Source organism: Tetrao urogallus (assembly GCF_951394365.1).
Source record: "Tetrao urogallus genome assembly, chromosome: 5".
Taxonomy (NCBI): domain Eukaryota; kingdom Metazoa; phylum Chordata; class Aves; order Galliformes; family Phasianidae; genus Tetrao; species Tetrao urogallus.
Window position 1 is genome coordinate 22,396,614 of NC_136818.1, and position 13,934 is coordinate 22,410,547.

General features: G+C 36.0%; 1 protein-coding gene across 1 annotated transcript in view; it reads right to left on the reverse strand.

Annotated features, from left to right (window-relative positions):
* Positions 1-247: 247 nt before the first annotated feature.
* Positions 248-13,934, reverse strand: part of CDC73 (cell division cycle 73) — a gene marked incomplete at both ends in the record, with an annotated part of 96,972 nt that continues 83,285 nt past the window's right edge. The window contains 4 exons of the mRNA XM_079535173.1: positions 248-284; positions 1,509-1,650; positions 3,894-3,994; positions 5,984-6,145. Of these exons, the coding sequence (XP_079391299.1) occupies positions 248-284; positions 1,509-1,650; positions 3,894-3,994; positions 5,984-6,145 (442 nt within the window). The remainder of the gene's footprint in view (positions 285-1,508; positions 1,651-3,893; positions 3,995-5,983; positions 6,146-13,934) is intronic.

Sequence of the window (13,934 nt, forward strand, 5' to 3'; positions counted from 1 at the left end):
TTGCAGACTAGAAGGCTAACAACATTAAAAAAATAGTTTTAAGCAAAACCCCTTTGCTTCTGAATAACAACAGGTATCAACCTGCCATGAAGCATCCAAACCAGATTTTATAAAAAGTTTCAACTGTGACCCTTCTTCATTTGTAAAGTTATTGACATAACATATAGTGCGAGCTCTGGTCTCCAAACTGGAGTCTCTTTCATTGTTCTCAATCCACACTCCAGGAAATGAACAGCAGCTGAAGGATTCAGAATCTCAAGTGAGATTTATGCTTCACCATATACCTAAAAAAACAAGCAAACAAACAACTTCACTACTTTTTTGGTACGTATAGAAATTCTGCTCTCAAGAACAATAAACAGACTTTGTTAAAACTTAACTCTTAGACCATTAGCTAGCTGCTAAACAGATGAAATACCTTACAGGCCATCAAGCTCTGTTAAACACAATATTACCCCGTTAGAAGACAGCTAAAACGTCTGCTTCAAAGAAAATTCATTCTGTCACATGAGTTCTAACATTTGAAAATTGCTGTTAAAGATAACTCATTCAAGTTCATTCTGAAAATTTGAATATGCAGTTTAGCTGAGACTTTTAAATAAGAAGGCACAGAAAGTTTGACGCTCAGAATCATTTAGACAACTCCCACAGGATTTTTCTTTTTGAAGTCCACTCAATCGTTCAAGCCGTTTGCTGTGCAATCAACATGAAAAGATTAAACACTCATTAAATGCACGGACTTTTCTCTCCCTTCAATATTTCAACCGCTTAATGATAAAAAGTTTCTCTTCTACAACATGAAAAAGATATTACAATGAACTTGGTATTCAACAAAGAAGGTTCAGAACCAGAGAGAAGCAGGCAAAAGCAGCACTGCTTTTCAGAGCTACTGGTACACCTCCAGTCATCAATTCTCATGCAAGGCATTCCTAAAGTACGTGGAATGTTTCAAAAATACAAAGTAAAAACACTACACCTGAACTCATTACATGTCATATCTTTTCTGACCTACATCTTCTACCTGGTGCTGTGGACTCAGGAGGCACCAGACTAAGATTATGCTTTGTGGTTACTATCTTGAAAATAGTTTCTCACCTTTACTAGAGACTGTCATCTATAGTAAGGTAGAAATAGGAAAGAGGAGAGATACAGTTCACAACTGCAGTTTGAATGAAGAGCTGGGGGAACAACGGAAAACTGCACCATGTAGGGTGACATTCTCTGTTCCTTTGCCTCTGCCTAAATGGAGATGGGAAATCACTATTCTAGTCCACAATCAGTAAACCATCCTTCTTTTACATCTGTGTATATTACACTTTGGAGAACAGCATTATTAATTTGTACTGAACATATACTGGTATATATTTTGAGAAGTCTAAACAAATATTTACCATTTAAAGCATTCTTAAGACACTGAAGTTGTATATAGCACTCGTTTCCATAAATTTGTTATTCCTACTGAACATCACAAAAACGCAAGCATAAAAGACTTTCAACATGAAATGTACCTGTCCAAAGTTTCCCAGAAGCGTAGAAATACTGGCCTGTCCAAGTGTCTTTTGTGGTAGCTTAGTTCTAACACTGTTACATCCCATTTCTGTACATTTGGATCCAGACGTACCTCATCATATTTGAGATGAAAAGCTTTAACTACAGGAAAAAAGAAAAGGTTTAACATACAAACAAGAGGACTTCACAGTATTTCATTATTATTCAAAAAAGTATATCTCCCTTTTTCAAAACGAAATCCAAGAATAAAACTAACAAGTCTACCTCTCAAGAAAATCAGTTAGTTAATATTGAACTGAATACAGTGGTCAGTGATCACTGTCTGGCGCTAACACCACACCACAGGTCTATGCAAAAGGGCTATTTTTAGCCCATTTTATCTTTTATTTATCTCTCTCAGAGCTAGTTTTATCTTTTTAGATACATAAATCTCAGGAGAACAGTAGGAAACTCATTGCCAATTCATGAGCATTTTTCAGAAAGCCAAGATATTATTTTTGAAGATTTCTGAATTCCTCAAACCCTTTAAAAAAAAAAAAATATATATATATATACATATATATATGTATATATATATATCCCACCATAACAAAACCATAACAAAAAAGCAAGCTATTTCAGAGACCACTGGCAGGCTTGTTTAAGTCAATGCCAGTGTAACCCCCTAATGCCACATGAAGTACTTTGAGAAAGTCACTAACTGCCTATTTCCTCTGATGTAATGCTCAGCTAATAACAGTCAGATGTTATCAGTTCATTTCCTTTTGGGAGCCTTGTCTCATGTGAATTATGTAAACCCAAGCATTAGCAAGAAGAGCCTTCAATTTTTCTTGCCATTCTTTTTGCTTTGTGGGCCAAATCATAATTTTGATATGATCCAGCATGAAGTACTTCAGTCTTGTGCAATTCCTTCCTGGTAATCAATTTATTGCACCATCTATTTTGAATTAAGTCTGCAACTCCTCAAAAACAATTACGCACCTAATCCCATGCAGGACTGAATCTTGGAGGCAGTGAATAAGGAAATAAGTACACAAGGTATTCATAAAAGCTTCGTAAATTTTGAAACGTTAATGTTTGTAACAAAAGAAAATAATCTAATATGGGAAAGAGACGTACATTATTGGGAACTAACTACTGAAAGAAAGAAGAGGTATTCTTTAACTTGAAAAAAAAAAATTAGTATTTTAGTATTTAGTATCATTTCAACTATGCAGGCTAGGATTTGGATGTACTTTTTGGCACAGCAAAGAAATTCAAGACAATTACCATGGTCCTCTACACATTTATGTATATAATACTAGCCATAGGAATTAGTGTGAAACTACTGCCCAGAGCTTATAATATTTAACAGCATTTAACTCAGTTTTGCTGTTCACCATTCCCATTTTCTTAATTCCTCAGTCTGAAGTTCTGTTTTCTTATTCCATTAGTCTCTTCTATTAAGCTCTCCCATGGTACGGTTTTCATTTTGATTATAAAAACCTTTCACTTCCTCCTTGTTCATTCCTTCATTCAGTTCATTCTGTTTTCTTGTTCACAAACATATCCTTCTCCTTCTGGACTACTCTCTTCCATCCTATCCCAAACCAGCATTCTTTCCAGTTTCTACTTCATCTTCCAAATGTGGACTCACAAAACCTGACCAGACATGTCTCCTCACCATACTGACTGGAAGATGACTTTTTTTTTTTTTTTTGCTTCAGAATTTGGGTATTTTGTGTGTTTGTTAAGTCTGCAGTTCAGAAAACAGCACATGCTGAAAAAAAGGCCTATTTACTAAGGCAATTTCACAATGAAAAAATAGCAGGAGAACAGAGGCTTACGGCTTCTTTACGTGTTACAGTACAAATTGAAATAGAAGAATGAACTGTGCAATATAAGTGCACTGTATATACACACAAAGACATAATAGTGCTAATAGAAAAAACTTCAGATCTAATATGCAAGCCATATGCTTCCACTGTATAGAAGTACCTACATCTTATTAGACATTCAAGTTCTTGTCAAGACACCTAATCATACTTGTAAGACTTACTGAAATACTGGGTGATTAATCCTCTCTTCAAACACATCATGAAATCACAAGGACAGCTCATAAATCTGTTATTCTACCCAGTGCTACAAACATGGTCTTTTTGTCCACCTAACAGGCTCGGAAAGTTAATTCACTTTTCAAAACAATAGCTATTTCTATGAGCTTTCGAACAACAGAAAAGTTGCAGAGGTCAACTTCACATTTGGGTATTCACACAGACAGCAATGACTATGTTTTCTCAACTGCCCCAGCACAACAGTACCCTGGCAGCATATTACCATGTAGTAAGCACACTACCAAACAAGAAGCAGAACAACAAACAGTAAAATACAAACAACAGCCTTACTCTTCGCAAAGATATCAACAGGTGATCCATCAGGCAAGAGCCACGGCCAGCCTTTGAACTGCCAAGCAGGACCCTGTACAAACACTGCCACCACACGATCCCTGTGAACATAATAGATGGATGGTCAAAAATACATTTTCTTATTCAGGAAACACATCTTAGCATGGTTTGTTGGTTGTGCTTCTTTTTAAAGCAACAGCAATCAAGCACGTGTAACAACTGTATCTTCAGTACAACTACTTTTTCTCTATTACAAAGTAAAGGAAAAAGAAAAGTTACATGAATTACCTTTCAGCTCTGTTCTCTACAGGTTCATTTATCTCAATAGTGTTTATTTCTGGCCATTATTCTTTGTTTTTTTCAAAGTTCTCTAATAGCTTAGAGATATACCTCTATGAATTACAGGGTAAACTGACTGAGATGCAGCAACTTAAAAGCCATTATTTTGCATACTGTTAACTTTTATTCTATAAACTTACTACAAGAGACAGGCACTACTTTCCTTCCTCCAATTACAAAGTTGGTCATATATTGCAATGCTATGTAACCATTAACTGCTGTTTAAGAAAATAAATCTTAAAAATGTTGTTAAAATGATGAAGCTTTTATATTAATAACATTTTCTAAAAAACCTTTGAGAATAAATGTTCAGCCACATATGGTCTGCTTTCTTGAACACCTGGATCATCCAACCACGGTTCCTACTTACTACAACAAATTACTGTGTATCTAATCCAATTCTCAACTTCAGTTTACTGAATTTCAAATTGGGATGAACAATCAAGAGTTGTGCGAGCATGTGTGTCTGACTATTTGGTGGTGGGTTTTGTCCTTTTTCAGGGGAGAGGGGAGTAGGAATTGGGAGGAGACAGTCCTAAATCTTAACTGTTTATGTTGCAGCTTTTGTAATGAGAAGCAGAAAAGCCAGCAGCAACATTTCCACACATTCATTTCCAGATAGTAATGCTACCATGGATAAACTAAAAAAAAAAAAAAAAAAACACCCACAAAAAAACACCCCCCTCCCCCCCCCCAAAAAAAACACTTTCAAAAAACATAGCGCTTAATGTTCTGAAAGTGCTTCTGACCTAAGAGATCAAGGTCTGATCATTTACCATCTTGAATGCTATCTGATGTCAGAATTTCCAAACCCCCGACTACTGATTAAGAGTTCTCTGCATTGAGAACTTGAATTCAGAATAGAACCTCTGAAAAAAAAAAACAAAAAAACGAAAAACCAAAAAAACTTTCCTCCCCATTAGAATCTACTTTGGAGGTTAAAAACAATCAGCAAAGATGTCCTGCACACCTAATATCGTCATGCCCACAAGGAAGTAGTAGAAATGTTTCCTAATTCATTGCATCACAAATATAGAATAAACATAACATAAATAATAAATGTAACAAATGCATGTTGCTTCAGCATTTACTTATTCAAAGGGAAATACATTTTCGTAGTATCAAAGAATGGCCTTTATGAAGAATATCTTTTTGCAGCTTTTTTTTTTTTTTTTTAAACAGGAAAAGTTATTTCTGATTCCCTTTCCCCAGCTGAGGTTCTCCCTTCAGAACTAGGCTTCCATCATGTAATTCAGTTCAATCAATTTGATTCACTACTAAACCCATGGTTCATTTCTTTTGACTTTGAAAAAAAAAAAAAAATAGCTAGAATATCAGATGCTGAAGATGTCTGCAAATGCAGCTTCCCAATAGACTCTCAGTCAGAAAGAAGATGAGAAAGGAGGATTTTTGCCTTGCATCATACTTCAATGACTTGCACACTACAGTAACAGAAACTGGAGAAGTCATATAAGCATTCCTACTTGAATTTCTGCAATATTTCAGACAAACTAAACATAATTGTGCTGCTCATATTGTTAAAATGTAAAATACTATCCTTGTAAAAGATTTTACAATTTCATTTTTATACCATTTTAACCTAGAGACAAGAATCCATTAGAACCAACAGAAAAACCCATTCTTGTATTCCTGTTTTCATTTTTTATGCAACTTAGTAGAATTTTATTGGTTCCTTTCAAGTTCTGAATTCTCCCAATGAAGAAATTTAGTAAAGGGGACATCTATTTTACCAGTCTTGTGGCATTAGTTTCAGAGGTTGGTCTACTACTCGGTAGGGTACGGTAACGCTGACTGTAGTTCCCCCAGGTTGCATCTGGTCCTTCCTTCTCTGTATTAGAGTTTCATTTTCTCGCTGACAGCCCTGCTTCTTCTTTTCATCTGATGGTACAAACCTTGGGGAATAAAGAAACTGTCAGTAGACAAAAGTACTTCACCGTAACAGGAAACTTAACGACTTGATCAGATCCTTTCACTATTGCAGTCACTGAAGCCATCTCACTTTCATAATGCTACACCTCCACGACTCCATTCAGTACAGCAAGATGAAGTTTCATAAGCATTTACAATAAAACTAGTCGTACTAGGTCTTCTACCCCTCAAAACTACAGCCATTACACTGGTGCCATTTCTTGCCTACCTCACCCAACACGTTAGCAGATGAAAAGCAAGATCACAGCCTGCTAAATGACATTAACTAATTTATTTTAGGGATTGAGGGTTACATGGGGAGACATTGGGAAGCTTGTCCATTGAGAAATGATTGCTTGTTGGAGCACATTTTTTAGCTTTTGTCCTCAGGGAATTCAAACATACACATCAGAATTATTTTTCTCCAGAAAACTGTGACTTTGGATCAAAAACACTGAGGGGTCTGTTTTCTGGTGGTTTTCTTCCTTTCTCCTTTTATATTATTACTTATTAATTTTATGACAGTAATTTTACATTATTAGATGATTCATCTGATGTATGATACTACAATTATGGCTTCTTTTCTTTCCTTTTATTTTAAATAGCTTCCTTGACAGATCAATTATGTTTGCAAAATAAGGACAATGTGATCCTCATGTCTCAATCTCTAAAGAAACAAAACAAAACACACAAATCCTTAAGATTCAACCCTCCAACAGATTCCATAACTTTGAATTTTCCACCTCCTTCTTATAAAAAAGGCGATCCCATTTAAAGAGCTTCCTCTATATGGCAGTAATAAAACAAAATACACACAGCAGTTCCCAAAATTGGTATCATAAATGTGAGATTAGCGTAAGGCTGTTTGAATGAATCTCAAATTTAAATCTGGAATTTGTAACAAGGACTTGCACTTCACAGAACTAAAACTGTGTGACAGCAAAGTATGCTGACGTGACCCAGTATCACCTACTATGCCAGCAAAGGAACTAAGGAGAGCAAGAGCTCAGAACCATCTTCTCTCCCCTAACATTCTATTCAGAACCACCAGTTGCACTCCTAATATTGTTTGCTTCTGACATTTTGTTTCTTAAGTTCTGACCAAAAGAAGTAGTGTGTTTTGTTTAACTGCAGAAGGTATCAGGAGTATTGGTGCTATATTTTGAACACATAATGCTGTACGCAATTGGTGACATTTATCTTCATTATAGAACAGATGGCGCTTTCTAAAAGTTTACTGCACTTAAGGGTATGCTGTTTGAACAATTTCTAAAGGTATTCTCTTAGATCCACTCCAACTTCAGTACTAAAAACTACTTGAATATGCTTAAACAGTAGGTAGACTGCATTTCAAGTTCCTAGGAAAGGCGAAAAAGAATGAGAAGCCAACTAAGAGGAATATTCATTATTCAATCCACTTCAAAATACTTCCTTATGCTAATGTCACACCTATTGAAAAAGAGGCATTTTGTGGGGGAATAGATGTGATATCTTTTAGACCAGAATGTGTAAACTGCCAAGTAAAAACCTGCTAACAGTAGCAGTAACTTTACTTCAGTTACCTGAAAAAAAAAATTAAAACAAATAGCTGAACCACTCCTGTACTATGCAGGATTTAACATCACTTCATAAACAGACTGGCCCAATCAATTTTTGGAATGCATCCCCAAATGCATAATACTACATTAGAAAATTATTAAAAAAAGTTAACAATAACTGAACTGAGCACTGGAGCTATGCAGCACTGAGAGGACAAAAACTGCACGGCAGCTGTTACAAGATAAACTCTAAATTATCTGTCTGGTGCATGCAAAACATAGAAAAGAAAACACAGTAAAAAAAAGCTATAAAGGATGGATTTGAAAAAAGTATGCTTAGGCCAGCTAGAATATTATAAAAATGTTAAGACAGTAATTTCAGCAGTGAGTTCAAATACAATTAATATCCACATACATTGCATCTACCACATCTGATAGATACACAGAATGCTACCTTTACAGTGCATGAAGCGCAGCACTGAAACATTCAACACAGGTTTATTTTGGACAACTCTACCAAGCACGATAATTTAAAAACTCAACAGTGAAAAGCAGCTTTAATCATGAATGTGCATAAAAGGCTGTCCTGACAACGCTGCAAGTTTTGTTTTACCAGCACTAACTGCTCCGGCTGGATGCATTTAAATCTAGGGGGCCCAATGGGACTCATCCCAGGGTACTGAGAGCTGAACGATGTCATTGTAAGAGCTCTCACAATTATTTTTCAACAGTCTTTGGAATTTAGAGAGCCCAGTGAACCAGAAGTTGGTAAATGTAGCCCCAGTTTTCAAGAAGGGCAAGAAAGACGAGCCTAGTAATTACATTCTCACTTTGATGCCTGGCAAAATTACAGAGATAATCTCAGAGTTATTGGAAAACACCTGAAAGACAAAGCAGTCAGTGGTGATAGCCAATGTGGGTTCACGAAGGGAAAGGCCTGTTTAAGAACTTTATCATCTTCTGTGATGAGGTTACCAAGCTGGCCAAGAGAAGGCAGTAGGTACCATCATCTGGATTTCAGCAAAACTATTCATAATTGCTTCTCATAATACAGCATACATGAAAACAAAATGTGATGTGATCCTCATGTCTCAATCCTCATGTGATGGGTGAACACTTTGCTGACAGATTTGAAGAGTATAGTAAATGGGATTGCATCAGGCTGGAGGCCAGGCTCCATTATAGGACCAGTTATCTTTAGTGTTTTTGTAAGTCACCTGACCACAGAACTTGAACATATACTAAGTTCGCAGATAATAATAAATTGGGAGTAGCTGTTGATACCTTTGTTGGATAGATGCACCTTGCAGAGACCCTAACAGATTAGAGAGTGGGCAATCACCAATCACATGACGTTTAGGATACGCTGTGCTTTTAAATATATTAGAAAAGGTAAAAATGAGAACAGTAAACCTAATCATCTCTGATGAGATCATCTCTAATCATCTCTGATGAGACAAACATGGATGTGAAGAAGCAAATACTCTGCTGCTTCAAGTTTAGCGATTTCACCACTATAAATTATATCCGAGACATTCCAAAATTGGTTGGCACTTATTTTCTATTTTACGCCTTGCTTTTAATGCTTAAGAATTCATCTCAATGCTATTTTATGGACAATTGCTCTCCAGCTCAAAGTCAGTTAAAAACTGTATTACATAACTGAGGCTCAACAAATGGCGTCTTAATCCTGTGTCTTCTGGCCTACAATCCCCTTCATTTTAATTGCTATACACATCTGTAAGCTTTTGAACATATCCCCAAGACAGAACAAACACCTTATCTATATGTTTTGATGACAAAAAAAAATAAGAACCGTGAAATATATATTGTTCCAATAAAATCAAAGAGTAAAAAAGGTGGCTATTGTAATGAGAGCATTGAAGGAAACAATTACATACATGTATACATAAAGGAATAAAGCATGATTTACAAAAAGGTTATGAAATACATGCTTGTCTCTCAAGGACTTCGGAGTAAAGCTGTCACAGATTAAGCACGTGTAACAAAAGCCACGTGCTCCAGAATTGAGAATCAATAGAAATAGCTATATGAAATAAAAGAAACCTCCATCTCAGCATTAAAGAAAACAGCAAAAATGTCATATTCCCCTGGGAACTGTTTGCCACAATATTCTAGTTGGTGGTTTAATGACCTATTTTTACTTGCCCCATTTTCCATCATGCAGTATGATAGAAACATACTGGAAACCTGACTGCATAGTAACACACATTTTCATTGCTTCTACATTTTCCTATTCTCTAGTCAAGAAAAATATAACATCCCTTCCCTATTTAGAATTCAAGTTCAAATCTCTTCTAGGAAACTAATAATGTTCAATTGTCGTTATTAATTGCCAAAGTGATTATTCACATAAAAATTGGTGCATTCCTTCACACAGCAAGTCACTTTTCTCAGGTAATAGACAAGTGATTGAACAGGATCAAATGATGGACAATAACCAGTAATACATCTCTGCCGTTGCTGCCTGTGTGTAGGCTCTGAACTCACATCAATTGCTAGCATTAACTTCAAGAACACTTTCACTCAGGTCAGGTCAACACTTTCTGCCTCACAATTTAGGCACACTGGAAAATGCATGAACAGACAACAAGGCAACTCCAATGCTGGACAATAACTGAGTTCATCATAACATACATTTGATTTGTCTACAATTTGAGACTTATTTTTACCACTCTCAAAACATTTTTATTCAATTACAGAGCCAAAAGCCTCACAGACCTACCTCTGCAAGAGAATAAGTCATTTTTTGTACTGCATAATCCTTTAGACAGTTTGCTCAATATTAAAGTTGGATAAATCTCAGTGAGTTGTCAAGCCATACAGATCAGTTAAAGAAACTGCACTTTAACAAGAATTTCAAAGGCTTCATTTGCCACATCATTCTTAGCTGTGCAAAACTACTGATACTGAAAATTAAAGCAATTTCTTGTTTCTGTGACAAAGGGTCAAACGATAAATTTTCAGAGCTTTCTAGACATACAGAGGATTTTTAGCTCCTCATTTTAATTCCTGTGTAATCTGCTTCCTTATCAGATAAATAAATTTAACTATGGTTAAATGCAAGATGACTAACAGTACTGACACACTAGAAGTATGTATTTAATTGTTGACATCTCCCTGATGCCAACTCCTGCTCCACTTTAGCTATACGTAAACTCAAGTACCCATTCCTTATTATCACACACTTCACAGAACTGCACAATAGACAGCACTGCAGCCCACAAACAGAGTGCTTCACATGTGTATCATGTCCTCCTTGCCCCACAGCCCTGGGTCTCATTTTCCCGGGGACAACTCACCTGTACTCTGTGGGATCTCTTACATTTCCTACCAGACTCTTCAGCTCTCTTCTAGCTCAAATCCCTTCTTCATATGCTTCATCATTCATCTTCTCTCATATACCTATTACAAGCTAACTACCCCTGAAAATACAAGCTATTCTATTCGCACCTTCTTCAGCAGGTGTAGTAAGCAGAGAGGAATATTAACTTGGATATTTAACAGTGTGGGCAACTTTATTTTTTATTTTTAATTATTCTACAATTTGCAGTAAATAACATTTGTCTTCCAAATCTCTGCTTTTCTGTCAAATAACAGCTAAAAGTGGTGAAAGTTATAGCAGGGGGTGATTCAAGGCAGAAATTACACAACTATTTCTCTTGGAAAATCATCACATACATGTATGTATACACACACACACACACACACACACTAGCCCTGATGCAGAGTGATACATATCTAGTTTCACACTGTGCCTATATGAATAGTAGGAACAAACCCTATAGCCATCCCTAAACAAACTAATTCAATCAATTGGAATACAAAAACTGCAGGCCACATGGCACACTTTCTAGCACATTACTATAACCGTCATGGCAAAACTAATATTTTGCTCTTCTGAGTTCTTCTATTGCACTTCTGATTTGTTAACACTCCCCGCTTCCTCATTTGCTTCCTCATACTTGTTAAGTATGTTAGTAATATCCTTTGTTCCCTTAAACTTGATTTTTGCTATTGCTTTCTCTTCCTTGTATCAAGTTCTTCGCACGCTAATGATCAGCCCCCTCTGTGGAAGAGTCTTAGTGAACTTAACTGTAACTCTGCCCCACAAAGCTGAAAACAATCAAGGTTTCCCAGCACCGATATACTTAGATGTGACAAACACATCCTTTATTCCATTACAGCTATTCATCTACCAGCAAGTCATGAACTGCATAGATGAACAAGTTCAGGGCTTGTGCTCATGCATTTGTTTCTTAAACTAAATACCCACATAATCAAACATCCTCTGTCAACATAATTATATCAGCCCAGTAACTGCTAGCACATTAAATTATAATGTTAAAAGCAAACCTCTCAGATTAAATATTTCAGAAGATGCACTAAGAGTCCAGTTTGTCTACTGGCATCTAGAAACTGGAAATAGCTGGAGATCAGAAGGCTAGATACCTAGTATCTCACAAAGCTGTTTTTAAAAGTTCTAAGATGACTCCAGTAAAAACTTAGCACTGCAGTAAGGACAGTCTATTTCTCAAAAGTAAGCATATGAAGTCTCATTACAGGATAAAATTGAAGGAGAAAGAAGAGCTCCCTGGTTTTTGAACAGACTACTGGTGCAAACAACCTATAAATGCATACTTTTGTGAAAATGACTGTTTCAGAAATGAACCAATATTAACAGACAGGTAACTCTAAACACCAGAGTCTCCTGATTGTGTTTTGTTGTTTATAAAAAAAAAGTCATAATAGCAACTGTTACCTTTCCACTAACAAAGTGGATTGTAATGCTGATTGCACACGGCCACAACTAATTAAATTTTCAGATTCGGGAGGCTTATTTAAGCCACAGTAGCTGTTTCTTCACTGTCATATCTTAGCAAACTACAGTGCAATGAATAGATTTTAGCAACTCATTAATATATCCCTGAATATGCATTATAATTATTTTTGTTGTATGTGAACTATAAAAAAGAATGCCTATCACTTCAGCACAGAGTCATTTCTCATTTACTAATCTTTGCTAAACAAAAAATATGTAAAGAAAAATAACAAAGTCTCCATCTTTTTGGCACCAATGAAAATGTAATTTCAAAGACATTACAGTGATATTGGCAAAGAAAAACTGAGCACATTTGTCCAACTGTCCAACCATTCACTGTCCTTGACAGTATGTGATCCCAGCATATAAATACTCGCTATGATTTGAGGTTGCAATTTTCAGAGACCTATTCTGATTTTGTACCTGCATACATTGTGTATATCATGCCTTTTGTAACTTTATCTCCTTTTAATGTCTAATTCTTACCTCTTAATTTCACTACTGCTGTCAAGCAACTTCTTCACAACCAGCACAAGCTTTCTAAACCTTTCTTCAGTTGTTTTTTTTTTTGTTTTTTTTTTTTTTTCCTAAGGATCTTCCCATTTTTCAAATTCATTCTCAACACCACTGAGATCAGTGCAATGTTCTACTCATGAAAAAATCCCGCTTTTCTACCTCTCTTTTTAAATCTTAGCTGCTATCTCTTTCTAACCTACTACACTACACAATAACTTAGACTATAGGAATGGCAACACTCTCATTCGTACCTGGTCTTAACACTACCCTTCCTTCCTCACAAGTTAGCTCTATAAGCTTCTATTTACAGTTATTGTGCTAGATAAATTGTGCTAGATTGTGCTCTCATTATTACTGAACTTTCAGTAAATATCATTCATCCTCAGGAATTTCTTGTCTTAAGGTGTCAATCAGTGTGAGAATCCAATGCTTTCTGACCAGGGTCTTCCAGATATTCCAAAACAGAAGAGTTTTATTTAATACTGAATTTACAAATTTGAACATTTGACATTTTATGGAATTTTAATTGAACAGAGTGATATTTTGATTTCAGTTAGTAGCTCTATAAGTACAATATAGCAACTGCAAGATGGAGTTAGATGACCATGTAGACAGACTCCTGTTATGAGTCACTGTATGACAACCGTCACTGGTTACTGGAATGCTGGGTGTTCCTAGTCACTGGGACAGAATCTATCTGCTGAAGAAAGCTCAGGCTTGTTTTAAGTTGATTTTCTGGGTTGTTCAACTATGCTATGTTAGGTTAGGCAACATATATACCCTCCTCTGGTGGTCTGGCTCGCTCACAAAGTTAGATCTATTGATCGTCTCAGGGAAGGCCATTAATACAGCTGGTTCATCTGCTCAGCTAATATA